Source organism: Adelges cooleyi, unplaced genomic scaffold, assembly GCF_023614345.1.
Source record: "Adelges cooleyi isolate 19-005CV unplaced genomic scaffold, UGA_ACOO_1.1 ACOO_flye_CR_arks_rails_tigmint_CR_PRNA_574, whole genome shotgun sequence".
Classification (NCBI taxonomy): Eukaryota; Metazoa; Arthropoda; class Insecta; order Hemiptera; family Adelgidae; genus Adelges; species Adelges cooleyi.
In genome coordinates this window covers 6256153-6274091 of record NW_026096268.1, presented here as the reverse complement: position 1 = coordinate 6274091, position 17939 = coordinate 6256153, and the positions used below count along the sequence as shown (strand labels likewise).

Below are 17939 nucleotides of genomic sequence, written 5' to 3'. Positions count from 1 at the left end.
TTCGTACGACATAAATTGATATTTAATATCTACATTAATATAATCATTAAAATGTACTGCTAATTATAACCACGAGTGTTAATTTTATCGACGGGCGAGTATAGCTGAGTTACCAAACAACTCTTGTTTGCATAGCCAATTTGACAAAACAACAAAATCAATAGTTAAAGTACGCATTTGTCAGAACACCTACAAATAAAAAAAAAACATTGTAAAAGAAATTAATAAAATAATGTCCAAAGAAACTGCATTGTATGTTTTGTCAAAACCCTATATCAATACTTAATTGTAGCCGCACGAACGATGCTAGAATTACTTTACATAGATTTTAAATTATTCGTTCGTTGTATAATCGTAAGAATACAAACTAAGTATAAAAAGTTGAATCACTGAAATCATTTAAATCATTAAACTATGTTTTAAAATGAAAAACACGACGTTACAATAATAAACTGACATAATTCGAATTACAATTATATAATATATTTACATATATGTAGTCGAGTTCAATCACTACTATAGCACATATGTATACTATTAACTATATATTACACGAAACTGTCGACATACTTCCTATACTATACAATACTATTTTGATGAGAATACTTCCTATTGTGAGACTAAACGCGTTAATGAATTAGATATAAAAATCATATTGATAAATTTAATTTTAAAAATGTAAATATCATAGCTATATTAGCAGATACGGTATAATAAGGAGGAATATTTATATAAATATAAAAAAGTACAACTGCTTAAATAATGAGACCCAACGTTCTGGATAAAATATTGGAATTAAAAGGATTGGTATTGCGTGTAGTATGTAGAACACGTTAAGTCGACATGATTTGTATAAAGGAGGTTAGATATCACGAGAGAAAGGGAGTTTGAATTCTTAGTGTTAGTGGTGGCTAAAGCAGGACAACTCCAGATTACAATGAAAGAGAAATCACTACTAACTCCTACGGGTACCGAAGACAACAAAGGAAAAGCTTGAAAAGATAGAATAGTAAAATAATTTGCCTGAAAACGGCTAATGAAAGCTTATATTTCCTAGTTTGGTTAAATCAGGGTCATTCTGTGTGAAATCAACTTACAATATTGGCGTGTATTTAGAATTTTTAACTTGTATTTGGACTCTGTATTCTCAACTTGTATTTGGAGAGCCAAAACCATAAAAAACGATTTTTTTTAGGATTTACAATAAAATTTGTCCAAAGGACATACTTTACATTTATGTAAAATTAAATATACATAATAAGTGAAAAATGTTGTATTGATTTTGAATTCCAACTGATTGTGTAAATTACACTGTGCCGCCACAATTGAGGTGTACAATGTGCCGTCGCTATTATGCTGACAAATTAAACCCGGAGCAAAAATAACTGGGTAACAGTGGTCGAGACGAAGAGCACAATGAAACTGCACACAAATTGACATTTATTTATGGTCCACTTAACCAATTCACTCGTTTCCTCTGTTGGTGTTATACACGTACCAAGTAGGTACAACGTTAATACCTATTAAAACGTTTTTTTTTAGTCCGGTGCACATATTTGAAGGAAAAAAATCAAATATATCGAACTATACGAGTTATACGCGATCCGAATAAATATACGATCTAACGACGATAAGTACTAGAATAAAAAAAAAGCCAAATATGTTAAACCATAATGTGATTTGAGGGCAAGTAGGCCGTTGTGAAGACAGATAAGTTTGGAGGAAGTTAATTTTGGCTACCCAATAGTGCTTTATAGGTCAATTATTTTAATTTTTTTATTTTATACTAGGACGAATGTATAAATCAAACGAGATAATTAAAAAAACGTGTTGGAAATTGACAAACACAGGGCACTTTATACTTACTTATCAGCTCTACTTATTACCAATCGTTTATCAGCAACGGCAGAGTCCAATCCAAATGTGAAATTCTCTAATCGTGTAATGAACTCTTCAATCGGATTACCTATGCACGACGATTGGACATTTATAAATAAGTATACTTATTTTGTTTTATCACAAAAAAATGCAATCAAAAAATTACTCAGCACTTAAAATGCAAATAAACGACTCTTTGGCCGGTCTAGATTATTAATCAGACCTATCGACAAGTATGTTGGATCCAATACTAATTTCCCCAAAACTAGACAACACATTGATAATAATTTTATTTGATAATTTTGCAGAAGTAGTTTTTTGACTACAATTAGATTGATGCACATTTTAAAAAACGTGAAATTAAAAAACCAAAATTTCTTATAATATTTCTTTGTAATAACCAAATATTTAATGTAGGTACAGCATGAAAAAAAATCCCTCGTCATTGGGCAGCTAGCATTATTTCTAAGTTATACAATTTCTACCAGCATAATTATTAAGGGTTTAAAGTAATATATATATTATTTATTTTTCATATTCGGACAGATTACATTAAACAAGACTGTGGATTACCGATTATGGGGTTTTAGAGGAGAAATGAGCGTCCTTGACCTGTTCGGTCAATGTTAAATAAATTAAGTCACGAAATAAATTTTTTTTTTAAAACCAAATTGAAATCAGATAGTTCTTACTAAAGTAACCTCTCACAACAGAACAACTTGTTATTTTTTGAAACTAAAATGTTTTTATTGGAGTTTTTTTTTAATATTTACAAGTAAAAGTGTATTAAAAATATCACAATATGTTACCATCAGTCTTAATGTTTGTATTTTTATTAATGAAGAATGAAAAATTTACAATACATAAAATACTGATTAGGACTAATCAATACAACAACAGGTATAGTAGTAATTTATAGTATTGTTATTAGGCAATAAAATAATAATAATACATCCGGCTTTGTATACTTTAAAAATATATATTTATAACGTTTGTACGTTTTATCTCAAAGTATTTAATTAGGCAAACAAAATAATAATAATAATATTCATGACTATTTTTGTGCATTAAAATGTGAATTGTTCAATTCAATATTGTAGTCAAGACTTAAGAGCACAGCATAATTTAATACGATAATGTAAAATATACAAAAAATGAATTATGAAGTGTTTTATTTTTTTAATTGATAGTAGGCTTTAATTTGCTTACATTGATGTTATTAGTGTTTTTAAGTTCTCTAGATAAATTCTACTGCAATACAATTGAAAACCATATCATTATAAAACTAAGCTTTACGTAAGACAAATATATCTTAAAAAACACAACCATAAGTAAATGATAAATAATAAATCATATAACACTTAGTGTAAAACTTTGGAAAAAGAATATGACAATACTATAATGAATTGATTGGAATATACTCAATTCAAGACCATTTTAGCAAATAAGTCATCCACGATCAGAACGTAAATACTGACGTGACTTCTTGTTGATATTTCAGAAAAAATTAACCTAACGTACTTTAACGAGTATAAATGCATTTTTGTAAATTGTGGAGTTTGCAAATTTATTGTTTCTCATATTATGTATTCCACATTTTTTATCGCATGATTTGTTTTACGAACTCAAACATTTTTTACCACATTGACGTTTATTAGTTAGCACAAAACCTTTGTTCAAAATATCAACTACTGAAGCGCTTGTAGTCTATAGGACTGTTTTACAACAAAGGAAACGCGTAGCATTTAGCTAAGATAACGACCGTTATCGAACACAGCATGTTGTAATATTTTTGTCATTTGTTTTTTTTTGGTGCGCATAAACAGTTACACACGCACCGCTGTCGAAAAAAAAATTGGAGAACGGTAAACAATTCAACAACCACCAGCGATGGAGTTGAATTTGCTGGCCGAATTTGCGGCTTTCGCATGCATGATGACCCTGTCTGTGCTCATCGGTCTGTACTACGGGTTTGTTGAACGCAAACAGAACACGGTCGACGATTACCTGTTGGGTGGCAAGCACATGTCAGTCTTTCCAATCACAATGTCGCTGATCGCCAGGTAACTATCTACCGTGATATTGAAACCCTCTTGTCGAATTTTAAGGTGTCCAAGTCCACCGAGTCCAGCATTCCATGTGCCTGTTGTTGAATTTAAAGTATGCTGAATATGACTGCGAAAGAAATGGCTTTTATTTTTGAACAGGACGACTTTACTTGTCCTGTATGTTATTGAAACCATTTTTAGTTAAAATATATCTATTTTAATTCCAACCTAGTCTCGGCCACGGCCAGAGGTTTCATAGAACGATGGTTTCCCTGCTGAGGCCTAGGTACATTATCGAATTTCGTTTAACTTGTCAGTAGTTTGGATGAATTCTGTCATTTCCAAGTAGCCATTCTTTATATACTCTATAAATATACATTTTTTTTAGTTTATAGACGTCGTAATGATTGTAATGATTCTGAAGTACTAGGCAAGTCGTAGGTAATTACATTGCTTTTTATAATTAAACTGAACAATACTTTTGACTCGGGGTTACTATAGGTATGTACTCGATAAACAATATAAAATATTCTTTGTTTCAGCTTAAACTATTAAAATTAATTTTTATGATAGTAATATTTTCAACGATTTCTCTCGGAAAATAATAAATTACTGTAGACATATTAATATGCAGGCAAAACATCGTTGTTGACCAAACATTTGAACGACGAAACATAAATCGTTCACGTGATTCAACTCTGTCAACACTGAACGAATGAGTTAACTGTTAAAGTATACCACACGATAACTAACATTGATTTCAGTTTATTGATTGCATATTTTAACATAAAATCTGGTGTACTTCAAACACAATTGTAAAAAATTTCCAAGTGTGTAATCTACAACACCACTAAAGCTAATCACGTTTTAATACATAGTCGATACACATGTTTAACTAATACTTATTGTTTCGTACAATGTAATTTTAACTATGACATGTCATAATCGTGTTCTATAATAAGGAAATAAAATTTTAAAAATTAATCGACTTGGGCATTTTTGCTCTGAAAATTCACTCCTTTGTACGATAACTGTTGAAGCCAGGTCGATATTGTAATTTTGACCTATCGAATTTTGTGTGTTTACAGTCACGTTTCTGGCGTCACTTTACTTGGCGTCCCGTCCGAAGTTTACGTTTACGGTGCACAGTACTTGATTATAGGTGTAATCAATATTTTCATCATAATCATAGTGATCTATATATATTTGCCGGTATTTTATGATCTACAGCTGACATCCGTGTACGAAGTGAGTGACCTGAATAATATTATACGGTAAAAACGTGATAATTAAACGCCAATGTTTGTAATTCCGCAGTACTTGGAGTTAAGGTTCAACAGCACTATCCGAAGAATTTGTTCGCTGATATATGCCATATCGTTGATCTTGTACATACCGATAGTGATTTATGTACCAGCCCTGGCGTTCAATCAAAGTATCATCGACTTGTTAATTCTCACATTATTTATATAGTATCTGTTTAAGATTGGTTTTTATAATAATTATGTCATCAATTTTTAATCCAACTACAGTGTCGATAGTGTTACCTATTCTAAAACTATATACACATTTTATACCTATTATGTAAATTTTAAAACCGGAAGAAACCAAAATTCGTCAAAGTGATAGATAATAGAAATTTCAGAGGTTTAAAGAAATCGAGGAAGAAAGAATGGTATGTAACGAATCGATAATGAATCGGTATGGGGTAGTCGTTGAATAATCGTACAAAACTGGACGTTGAAACAGAATATGTAACATCAAATAGGACAAATAGCAAAGAAAATAGCAATAAGGATAAGAATCGTTAAGGAAAGATGATATGCGTGAGAAGAGAGAAGACTGTGATCTAAGCGAAGACTTAAATATAAGAATGATGACTTTTTTGATATAACGTATAGATGCAAACAGATGCAAATGTAAATGTAGACTTTAAATTGTTAACTTCCCATTTTACATTCATTGAAGTTTTAACTCGATTGTACTTATGGCATAAAAAAATTGTGGTATTATAAATTGCTTATTTACATTACAGTAAGCAGTCTTGGCGTACACTTTATAACTCCTATCATATGTATTGTGTGCATATTCTACACAACGATTGTATGTAGCATATATATTTTTATCTGCCTAATACTGAATACAAAATTATTACAATAGTTGAAAATTCTAGGGAGGACTAAAAGCTGTGGTATGGACAGATGCACTGCAAAGCTTTTTCACGACGGTTTCGATGGCCATTGTGATTGTTTTAGGTTTCATCCAAGTCGGTGGTCTTAGCAAAATGATAAAGGCCAATATCGAAGGAAACCGATTAGAACTATTCAAGTATGTTGTAACTATGAACTGCGGTAGGTATTAGTTTATGGTTTCAAGTTGTACGACACAATGGATCATTGGCGTCAATGTTGATAATCCAAATAAAATAAATACATTTAATAATACAGGATGGACCCAGATCCGTTTTTGAGAAATTCTTTTTGGACCATAAGCGTCGGTTTATCGATTAGTTGGATTACCAGCCAGGCAATACATCCCGGATCAGTCCAGAGATTCGTGGCGTTACCGTCGTACAACAAGGCCAGGAAGACGTTAATATACTTCATTCTTGGCTTGGGAGTGGTGAAAATATTGACGGGTTTAATCGGAATACAGATATACACAAAATACAAAGATTGCGACCCCGTCACGGCCGGCGTGAGTCTCTTAATTTAACACCAAATCGAGGATACGATTACGGTAAGAACGAATTTTACTTAATATTTTGATGAACTTTTCTCTGTTGATTTTTCTTTCAGTACATTAAAGACAATAAAAATCTTCTACCATATTTTGTGATGGACGTAGCGTCTAAAATTCCCGGACTCACTGGTCTCTTCATTTCTGGAATAGTCAGCGCGGCTCTAAGGTCTGTACCCACTCCGTCTACATTAGCTGCTTGTTTTCATAACGTCTTTTCTTGACACAGTACAATGTCAGCACAACTCAACACCGTCTCGGGAACGATTTATGAAGACTTTATTGTAAAAATGATGGGCTTTGAAATTACCCAGTCGACAGCCAGCATTATTATGAAAGTTATCGTGGTTATCGTCGGGATAATATGCGTAGCTCTTGTGTCAGTCGTTGAAAAACTTGGCGGCATCCTTCAGGTGAGTCTGTTCGAAAGTTATCACGAGTACCGGTTAATAAAAGAAACACTCATTGTTTTAAAATAACCTTCTCAATTTTACCGATAAGCTTATAAATCCATCGTAGTAGTCTTCGTTTTTTCGCGTAGATGGCGAACAGCTTGTGCGGGGTCACGGATGGACCGTTATTATCAGTATTCACGTTGGGAATATGTTTTCCTAAGGCAAATTCTAGAGTGAGTGATCTAAGCATAGAGTACAAAAAAACAACAATATAAGTAAATTTTTTCAACATTTTTTTTTAAAACCTTGGAAGTTATACAAAAAATCAGCTGAAATTATATAACATCCTAGTTTTCCTATTACTCTTCATGTGAAAATTATGTTCTTAACCGTTAACGATCCATCTAACTTTTTCAGTACTATTTATATCCTTATGTAATCAAATACAATTTTATTCAATTTAACATGTTCGATTATTTTTTAAATTAATAATGATATATTTTAGGGAGCGCTGTGTGGGATGGTAGCCAGTTTAGCAGTAACGTCTTGGATTGTTTACGGTGCTCAAATTGCAATAACGAACAAGAATATTCAATTCACTACAAGAGCAGTGTCGGTATCCGGATGCCCAGCTAATATTACCATTCACAACAGTACAGATTATACAGGGTAATATATTGAAAAATACACGGGTCTTTTAAATATTAGAAACCTGCGCAACATACCAAGGGTTGGCTTTATGGAGTTATCGTTGATATAGCGATTTTGACATGTATAGCACGAGAGTGAAGTGTTGCGTATTTATTTAAACAAATAATGGAAGAGGTATACTAAAAAATAAAATATAGAGATTGTATTAGGGTATACCTACGTAGAAGAGGTAAATAGGGAGGACTATTTTGACTATAATCATTTCATTTGAATACATTATTTCTCTAAAGGCTGTACCGTATGAACGATGATGTGTACGTGAGTCCGGATGTACCAAAGATCTACACGCTGTGTTACAATCATTATAGTACTTTGGGCATGTTGATCGGCTTAGCTGTAGGACTGGCGGTCAGTCTAATCTTCCCGACCGAGCAAGACTACGACCCTAAACTGCTGACTCCTTGCATACGGAATTTCGTGTTTACCAAGTACACGGCACATACCAAAAAACCTGAAGACGGAGAGCCAACAGCCGAAGAGTATGCACTGGTACAAGATACTCAATTGTGATATTTTAACGGAGATATCATTACATTTTTAAAAATAATCATTGTCGATTGTATACACTAGTCACTATATGAATGTTGTAATCAGGAGTGGCTTAATAATGTTGAAATTTGAAAAAAAACTTCAAATTGTTTTATAAGGGTTTTCCCATTTGAAACAAATGGACTTTTTATCTTAATTAAATTCACACTATAAAAAATAATTATTTGGTTTGTTGCTTTTTCGGACACTCGATTCGGGTAAATTACCTCGATCAATAGAATTTTTATAGATAAGATATCTTTACACATACTAATTCATTAGATGAATACATTAGTATCAAGGTAATTTGATGAAACTTCACTTAGATTGTGTTTAATTAAATACCTACATGTGTAAATAACAATATCTACCCACGTAGCAACTTAGAAAATAGTAGCCAGTCAATACAATAAACAAAATAAAATAAATCTTGTGCTATCATTGTCGAATGATTCAATCCGAATTATCGATCACACAAAAAAATTATCCTCTTAGACCAGCATTCGAATATAACTTAAATAACTTCATTGCCTTTTTTTCTTATTATTTTTTTTTATGCAGTGCACGTGTAGAAACATCTAAAAAATAAACAGAAAAAATGAATTTTAAAAATACAAATTGGTGAGGACTTTTCTCACTGAAAAAAAAAATACTTACGATATATTTACTGATTAAATGATAAGACAATAAAAAATAAATAAAGAAAATTACTATTTTTACCTAATGAATTTCATGATTATCAATTTAAAAATTAAGCCAAATGACAGTAGTGTTGGTTCTTTAATTTGATTTTTGTTTTTATTCTCTTGATTGTAAATAACATAAAAACTAAGAACACATTTAAAAAGAAAAATGTATCAACTGCTATACCACCGTGGTTGAAAATACTTGTTAATAAATTTGGATCAACAATAGTATGGAACATTAAATTATCTAAAATTAAACAAAACAGAATAAGAAAAAAAGTATTTATTATTTTTTAATTTGATGTTTGTTTATAAAAAAATACATATATTTTACCAGTGTAATATATACTCCGGGCACTTTAAGAAGATACATCGTCGAGTCGACATCGACCAGTTCCCACCCAGCAACATCCTTGAGATCCTTGACATTAATAAGCGTACAATTAATTCTGTATAAAAATAGCCCACAACCAAAACGCTCTGTTTTTCAAAAATATTTTTTTTAAATCTTTGTTAAATTGTTTGTTGTGCAAACATCCGGCAAACAGAGCCCCAATTTCAGTGTAGTCTGCAAAAAAAGAATAATCTATTTTTATTTTAATATACTTTAATCTATAAATTCAGTGAAAAAATAAAAAATACTTGCATCAATTCGTTTTTTAAGGTGTTACTGATTACGTGCAACATAATAACTAACTTGAAACGGTGGTGAATCATCAAAATTTCTATTGTAAAGTGACAAAAATATACTCTTAACTCCTAGCCAAATCCTATTTTGATTTAAAAAACCCGGTTTTGGTTCTCCACTTGCATCCAAAAAACTTGAACAAAAATTATACATAAATATTTTCCCTCGTATAAAATGAGGATGACGATAATGTGGGCTAGTAAAACTACTAAAAGACTAATAACATTTTTTTGTTCTTACTTTTTTTAACTCCCTTGCTCTCTTTTATTGATAGCAACATGAAAAATGTCCTATTCATAAACTTAAATATTATAATATTCGCGACTCAGCTGCAACAGCATAAGGTGGCAGAGCAGTCCTGAAAATATTACTATCATTATGTTCCCCGGATACTCGACATTTATAAACAAAAATTATAATGAATAACATCAGGATATTTATAGTCTTCATTTAAATTTTTATCCTGAAGCAATATCAAATAATAAAAGTAAATATTGTAAACTTCTTTCATATTTTATAACCGATTATATATACGAATAATTTTAATTTTTAATTAAATTGTTTAAATATAAACAGAAAACATAGCTGCTGTTGTTGTAGATAAATGATAATATTATTATCACAAAATGTTATTATGTGATAATATTATCTTCCATGATAATAACAATATTGATAATTAATGATAAGCATTAAGCATCGTTGAGAAAGTTAAAATATTCAAATTCATTAAACCGAACTACGAAGTACGACGAAATTTTGATTTATTATGTAATTGAAATTGTGTGTGAAATACTTAAAACCTTTAATGTTGTATTATATTATTTTTTAATTGAATCGGAACGCTATGACTGACAACCAAAACGAAACGCAATCCAGACTGTATTTTTACAATGAACAGCTACAAAAAATGGTTAAAGAGTTGCCAAGGTGAGTTGGTCTACTCATTAATGTTAAGTACAATTTATTTTTTTAATAATAACTTTTGATTAATTACAAGTAACAACCTTTCATTCTGACCGCTGTGTATTGGCATCTTGTTTTCAGAAAATATCAACAACGTATTCCAAACGAATTACTTTGCGAGTTGGCTGAATGTCTTCTTGACGAAACGTTATATAGCATCGTAAAACAACTTACAGATATACAACACGTCACTGAAAAACAACTTTTTCAAAAAAGATTAGAAATTATTAATACACATTCAGGTATTGTATATAATATTTTATTTTAATCAATTTCAATTTCAGTATGTTTATCAATTAAATACATAGCAATTTATATTATGTTAACGAGTGACTCCTGTACAATTTAATGGTCCAACCCTCGTTAATGAGCGGCTTATTTATGAACATTGCAATTATATGTAATTTTAATAACCAGTATTTTCTATTAATGTTGCTGCAAAATGTTTGGTTGAAAATTTAAATATTTTTTTTTTTTTAGTCAGTATACAAACTTTATTAAAATCGGACAAAGACAAACCTGGTAAAACAGAGATGCGTCTTCAACTTCAAGCAGACCATAGAAAAAATCTCAGAGAATTTGATAAAAAAATAATTAACGAACTCGACGAAAAAGTAAATAAATTTAAGTGTTTTATATTAAATTTTTTTTTTAACTTTTAGGCATACAGGCTTTATTTTTGTACAAAAGCATAATATGGATTGTTCGAAATAGAAATATTTCCAACAATTCCTATTCTGAAATATTAAAAAAAAAATTTGTTGTACTTTTAATAAAACTAAAACAACAAAAAAAAATTAAAAACCAGCACATTTTGTTTGAAAAAACTACCCCTTTGATAAAAAAAAAAATATAGTGATAAAAATTCTAAGTGTAAGTGACAAGTTAAATTGTTATTTATTCTATATATAACGCCAAGACTAATTAGTTTGTAATAAGTAACATACAACATATTTTTAGTTAAAATAATTTATATGTATATTTTACTCATTTATTTTCTTATAGCGACGTGAACAACAAAATATTTTACAAATGGCGGGAGTACCGGGGTTTGAAGAAACTGATGATCCCAGTCGTATTCAAGTACAAATACGGCTCTGTGACTTTATCATACGGCTTAGTCAAATCGACAAAAAGGAAGTGACCGATAGTTGATGACAAATTGAAAAAAAAACAATGACAATTTAAATTAAAAATTAATACAATTTCTCCGATATGAGTACTTATCTGGTTAAATCATTTTTTTTATAATTAATTCTACAATGTACAACTTACCAGTATTAATAAATAAATTGTAAATTTGTTTGTTTTGTTATAGTAATAATAAATAGTTAAAATTAACTTTTTTTGTTGTATAGAATAAAATTTTTATTTTACTAATTTTTTGTGTCGTCGTAACGTTTTCAATACCATTTTATATACATAGAAAATTTCAATTTTATGTTAACGATCTAGTATCTTTTCGTCTCTAACATCTATTATAATTAACTATTATTCTTTTATATAGTTTATTTTATAATTACCCGCTTTTTGAATTATTTATCTGTATGTAAATTAATTAAATAGTATACCATGTCTGTGTGGCAACTAGTCTAATGAGCCGTCCACTTTATACTCGTACATGTATCAGTTTAACTATATTTTTTTTTTAAATTTAGACCATACAAATATTGTATTTCTCCATGTACAACAGCTATTGACTGATCTCCTGGGCTTGACGATGTAATTCATTTTTAAAAAATCGTTATCTATATAAAATACACATATGCCAAAAATTATAATGTTTTGATGTTAAAATTAACAATTTATTTACTGAACCTCTGAACTGTAGATTTTCTTAGCTTGACTCGAGTGATTTTTTTTCTTAGCGTTTTGTGTATTTGAACTATGAAATACAAATTAGTAAGACATTCTTAAAATACAAACTACAAAACGTACAAATTATCAAGTACCTACACTTGCTAATGATAAATTACAGTAAAACTATCTTCATCATAATTTTTAGCTATAGCTCTATTGCAACATCCATATTATGAGACAAAAATTGATTTATAACAAAACTATGACCGATAATTATTTTGGTTTCGTCAATTCTTATTTCTTAATTTTAAATCTCAAAATAGGCTTTCCACATCCAACAAAATTAACAATGTGCTTTTTAATGTGAGCCATTTAAAAGTTTGTACCATTTCCTGAGAGGAGTTCAACTTAAAAAGTATTAAATTCTTAAAAAAACTCACCAAAAAAAAAAAAATGGATGTCATTACATTAGAAAAATAAAATCGTTAAAAAAAATAGTTGGTCTATTTGTTTTAAATCTCAAAAATGATTACATTTTTTAATTGGATTAACGAATGACAAATAAATATTTAATCGGGACTTATTTCGTTAGAACTAAAAATCCATTTGTTTAATTAGTTTCGGCTTCAATGTGAAGCTGAGGAGTAGGTATTGTTTTTTGACTCTAAAATTCGATTTCTTATAAAATCAGTTATAGTCAAACCAATCAACTAATTACAAAATTATTTAGCTGAAAACAATCATCGTTGGCAAATTTTATTAAACAATGTACTTTACAATACCATTTAGTTAATTGACGTAAGGCGATTAATTAAAACATCAATTTCATTTTGATTAAAATTTTAATTAACCGAACTAATTCGTTATAATTGAACGGTTCATTTTATAATTACAACTAAGCGTAGGTATAAATAATACAATGAATTTCGAATTTGGTATATTGGCTAAAATGACACGTTTTACACGTAAAATTATACTCATTAACATATCAATAATTATTACATGTTTCAGTTGATGAACTCGGAGTACACATTTCATTTAATTATATATAAATAAATCGTGTACATTTTTTTATTGTTTTTTATAAAACAATATTTGCGAAATGTCTCAAGTGCTATTTTAATCTTCTTCAACGGCGGACGACCAATTATGGCGTTTGCCGTTATAAATATATATCATTATATGTGTATGTATTCACAAGTCTTTATAATGTAACTCTATCGCTTAGTTATATAATAAAATACGTTTAAGTATGTGTTTTATATATTAAATACACGCACAGATATGTACTTACTGCTATAAAACATTCACAAAATTAATTTTCATAACATTTTTATAATAAGAATGTGTTGAAACTTTCGCGGATTGAAATATCACATGCTTGATTTTCGGATATATCCGCGTCAATGGTTGTTAACCGACGTTTCGGACCCTTTGCAGGGTCCATCTTCAGGGTCATGTCACGACTGTTCCGCTGCCGTGACTGTACTGACCGTCTCACTCGTTTCCTACCTCTAGTAACTTGGCAATACTTTACCATTCTCATTTTGTGTTAAGGTAGTAAAAGATATGAACATGTTTTCACTAAGCGAGTTTAATGATAAAACTATTTTAAAAAACCCTTTAAGAAGCCACTAAACATAGGGGAGGTTAGGTTTATTTAAAAAGGTTTGAATGGTCTAAACTCTACAAGACATACCAACGGTGGTTAAGATTATTATGAAAACATTTTACTAGCGGCCTTACATTGATTGGAAACGTTGTACACGCTTGTCGTCAATTGTCAAAGCGTTTAAACTTATACAATACATTTAAAGTATACTATTTGTGTACTTTATTATTTTTACTATGATTTAGGACCTGTTCAAAGGTATTATTGTATTATCGCAATGGGAGATAAAATTATAAATTTCGATTAAGATTTCAGATGTAACAAAAAAACTCTGTTTTCGTTTTTGACACAATTTTATATTTTATAGGTTTTCTTATATGACCTAGAGTTTACAATTTACAGGAAACCCAAAGATTTTGGCATCGCTTTAATATAGGTTATATTATATAATGAGCTACGCTATAACGGACCAAGTAGAATCAGCCGACTAATTTCCGCTGTAATATTATTATATATTTAAATTTATAATATTATGGTTAAATATAATACCAAGAGTCACAACTTTTTAGAAACAAATTAAATTTAATATACCTGATCAGTATATTATTTAACATCGGGGTAAAGCCCCTGTCCTGTTTTATTCAGTTACCTACTTAATTTCATAAAACACTATACATTTTTAGAAAGTTAGAATACAAAATTATGTGGCCATAGATGTGGAAAAAGTATTTTACAATTTTTAGCTTCTATGTTTTTCACTTAATATATGACTTATAACAACTTGAAAAATACAAATTAAATACAGTTTTGGCATTTTGTCAAGTATATTTATAGTTATTGTTTGTTTGGAAATAAAATAAATGTTATATTTGTAGTTAGTTAGTTAAAGGTAGCCATAGGCGGGGTCTACATCTCGTATGGTAATGACTAATGAACAATTTTTTTTTACAGTTAATGAAAAAAATGTAGTTAACATTTTTTTTTTTAAAACGCGGTCGTTCATTTACCATTATATACTTAATGTAATATTAGATGCGTCCACCGCCTTATATTTTTGTTAGTACTGTATTTCGGAAAATAATAGCTGTTAAATAAAGGATGTGGACTGTATAAGTCTCAAACTAAATAAAAACAAAAATGAGTATTGGTATGCAAAACTAACTACTATTCAAAGAGAATACTAAAACTATTTACAAAAAAAATGTCTTACCTACTGGCCAGCTCTCTATGACATAAAACCAACTTAAAACTAAAATATATATACAATAAATATTTACAACGATTGCATAGAACTAAACGGATTAGGTCAGCAGATTGCAGACTGCACGGACATTCAACTGTTATTAAAAAAAACCTAACTCAAGTTAATTTAATTTCACTTTTAAATTTTACCAGTTGTTTTTTTATAAGATAACTTTAATATAAACAAATATTTTCAGTCTCCATTTGGTATTCTTTTTTCATTCATTGTTCGATTACATTTCATTAAATTGTTTTAACGACCTAGTGTGAAACAGAAAACTGAAATTGGTTTGTAATTTTTTCTTGTAAAACTTGCCTTTATACTTTTTCGAAAGAGATAGGTATAGAAGTAAACTGAAAAATTAACTACTTTATTAAATAAATATATTATTATTATTATCGTACAATTTCCAGCAGTCCCTTACCAGTGAAATGTCTATGAATAAAGTTTAGGAATTCATTTAAAGTTATATTATTTACTATGTGCCCATTGACGACTAAGCATGTTATCACAATTGACATTCATTGTCTCAATTAAAACCAAAGAAAAATTTCCAAAAGTTATCAGTTCTGAATATTCGTTATTTTCAACTGTCATACAAAACCAAAAACAGAGATAAAATAATTGTATGTATAATTATAAACTCCAACGTTGCTTATTTAGGCAAATCACATCGTTTTGGCGAGTTGTTGGCTGTGGATATATTATACCACTCGTCACACATACACAAACACATACTTTATAAGTTATATTTACTAATGAAGATATGAGTGTGTGCAATGTACATGCCATGTTTTAAAAGTGTATACACGTGTGCTCTGTAAGAACAAATGACGTCTCGATTTGGTCGTCCAAGCTCTTTGCAAGAAACAGGATATTAATAATAATCCATATTCCATAACGCTAACATTATTATTTTTTTTTAATTAATTTAAATTTACATCTATTTATAGGTTTTGACTTAAAGCCTAACTGATACATTTTCTTAGTTAAAAAAGGTGTACAAAATTTTGTTTTTAAAACAGTAAAATGTACACTGAATTCCTAGCCAGGTCAACAATTGATCAACGACTCTGACCATAATTTTCCTAATATCTTATCATGATACTTATATTTATCAATAATTTTTTTAGCATACCAAAATTTGCAGTGTTTTTTTTTTTTTTTTAAAGAATGCATTAAAATTTGCGCTATACTGAAGGGTAATAACTATGAAATATAAGTCAACTAGAATTATTTATTAACAAACAATATTACAATACCGCAATTCAAATAGGCAAATGCTTAAGCTCTAAAAAACGGTTAATTTTGAGTAATTTTTTTTTCTTTAAAATCAAAGATTTAGTATACTACCTATTGAAATTTTGAAAACAAATTTAAAATATAAATTACAAGAAATGTACAAATTACAGACATATCTTTTAATAAATATCCAACTTTTTTATTAAATTTGTAGAATTTCCAGCACTATATTTACTTCCCTAGCATTATTTAAATTTGACCTTTTTTTTTAGTTTATAAAAAATGACATTCTATATGAGAGTATAAGGTATAAAAAAAAAGGTTCGTTTGTTTCATTCATAAATTAATTGCTACCCAACGCCCGCCAGCCAATCAGTAACGAAATAAAGTTTATTTACTTTGACAACATTATTATCTTTTGAAACATTTGTTTTTAATAACATTTACAAATATATGCTTAATAGTCATAAAAATATGTAAATTTCATAACTATAGATAATATTTCGATTTGAAAAAAATTACACAATTACCTATTTTTTAGCTTTAAAGCAAGTTCTTTTCTTAAATGCATTTTTATTAATTTTATGATAACATTAGAAATTGTCTAAAGTTTAAAACTTTCGACTGGGTTGATTAAATAATGTAATAACAAGCCTTTTATGGGAATCGCCTAATTGTTTTTTTTATTTGTAGTAGTTTCTTCAATAGTGTGTAAAAAATGTAGCTTTATAAGAGGTAATTACTTGCATCCGCGCACATGTAGTCTTACAAGTTATCTGTTGGCAAAATCTCTAAGCGTATGGTGAGCATTTTAAACAATTATAGTGGTTTTTTTTTAAGATTTAGATTTTTAAATATTTTTATAAGAACTAGATATTGTAAAATTTATTAAAATTATTAATGACGATTTGTAATACAATATTGAACGAAGAAAATTTACCCTACACCCGATTTTAATGTATAAATTTAAAACATATTAAAATATATTCTCCTGGAAACATATCATTTTAGTAGAAATAATTGTCTAAATATATCTAATTTATTTTGTAATGGACAAAATTTGAAAGACAGTCAATAATGAATATGATAATTAAAAATCGAATTCAAAGTGACAAGCACCCACATAAATAAACTTAGCATAATATAATATAAATAAATTGAGAAGAATACAAATATTATTACTGATAATTAATAACGTTTACTATCCATTTCACTTTTAATGACTAGAAAAAATTATAATCCAACAACTGTTTAATAAATGAAACACTTATTAATTAGGGGAACGATACGAGAGTAAGAAGTAAGCCATACAACATTTTTCAATTGTTAAAACTAATTGTTTCAACATAGTGACTCAATCAAATTTTAAATGGTTAAAAAATTAAGTTTTATTAAAAGTTTAATGA

The 17939-nt window shown here is 29.0% G+C and overlaps 2 protein-coding genes and 3 long non-coding RNA genes across 5 annotated transcripts; 2 read left to right on the top strand and 3 right to left on the bottom strand.

Annotated features, from left to right (window-relative positions):
• Nucleotides 1-3269: 3269 nt before the first annotated feature.
• On the top strand, nt 3270-8480 carry LOC126842667 (sodium-coupled monocarboxylate transporter 1-like). The gene is made up of 10 exons (XM_050579743.1): nt 3270-3941; nt 5015-5174; nt 5244-5361; nt 5962-6029; nt 6100-6254; nt 6374-6623; nt 6725-6834; nt 6895-7078; nt 7566-7729; nt 8002-8480. Exons 1-10 carry the CDS (start codon nt 3769-3771, stop codon nt 8279-8281), a joined length of 1662 nt encoding a protein of 553 aa, XP_050435700.1. The 5' UTR covers nt 3270-3768; the 3' UTR covers nt 8282-8480.
• LOC126842670 (uncharacterized) lies at nt 4721-9547 on the bottom strand. The gene is made up of 4 exons (XR_007686373.1): nt 9320-9547; nt 9020-9232; nt 7160-8877; nt 4721-7084 (listed from the first exon to the last, which is right to left on the bottom strand). It is a non-coding gene; the product is annotated as an uncharacterized LOC126842670 (long non-coding RNA).
• Nucleotides 9548-9637: 90 nt separating this feature from the next.
• LOC126842669 (uncharacterized) lies at nt 9638-11285 on the bottom strand. Its single transcript, XR_007686372.1, has 3 exons — nt 10678-11285; nt 9914-10031; nt 9638-9806 (listed from the first exon to the last, which is right to left on the bottom strand). It is a non-coding gene; the product is annotated as an uncharacterized LOC126842669 (long non-coding RNA).
• LOC126842668 (gonadal protein gdl) lies at nt 10372-12421 on the top strand. The gene is made up of 4 exons (XM_050579744.1): nt 10372-10600; nt 10718-10878; nt 11117-11250; nt 11642-12421. The coding sequence occupies exons 1-4, from the start codon at nt 10518-10520 to the stop codon at nt 11789-11791; spliced, it is 528 nt and encodes a 175-aa protein (XP_050435701.1). The 5' UTR covers nt 10372-10517; the 3' UTR covers nt 11792-12421.
• Nucleotides 11997-16409, bottom strand: LOC126842671 (uncharacterized). The gene is made up of 3 exons (XR_007686374.1): nt 13731-16409; nt 12455-12521; nt 11997-12384 (listed from the first exon to the last, which is right to left on the bottom strand). It is a non-coding gene; the product is annotated as an uncharacterized LOC126842671 (long non-coding RNA).
• Between the last annotated feature and the right edge of the window lie 1530 nt (nt 16410-17939).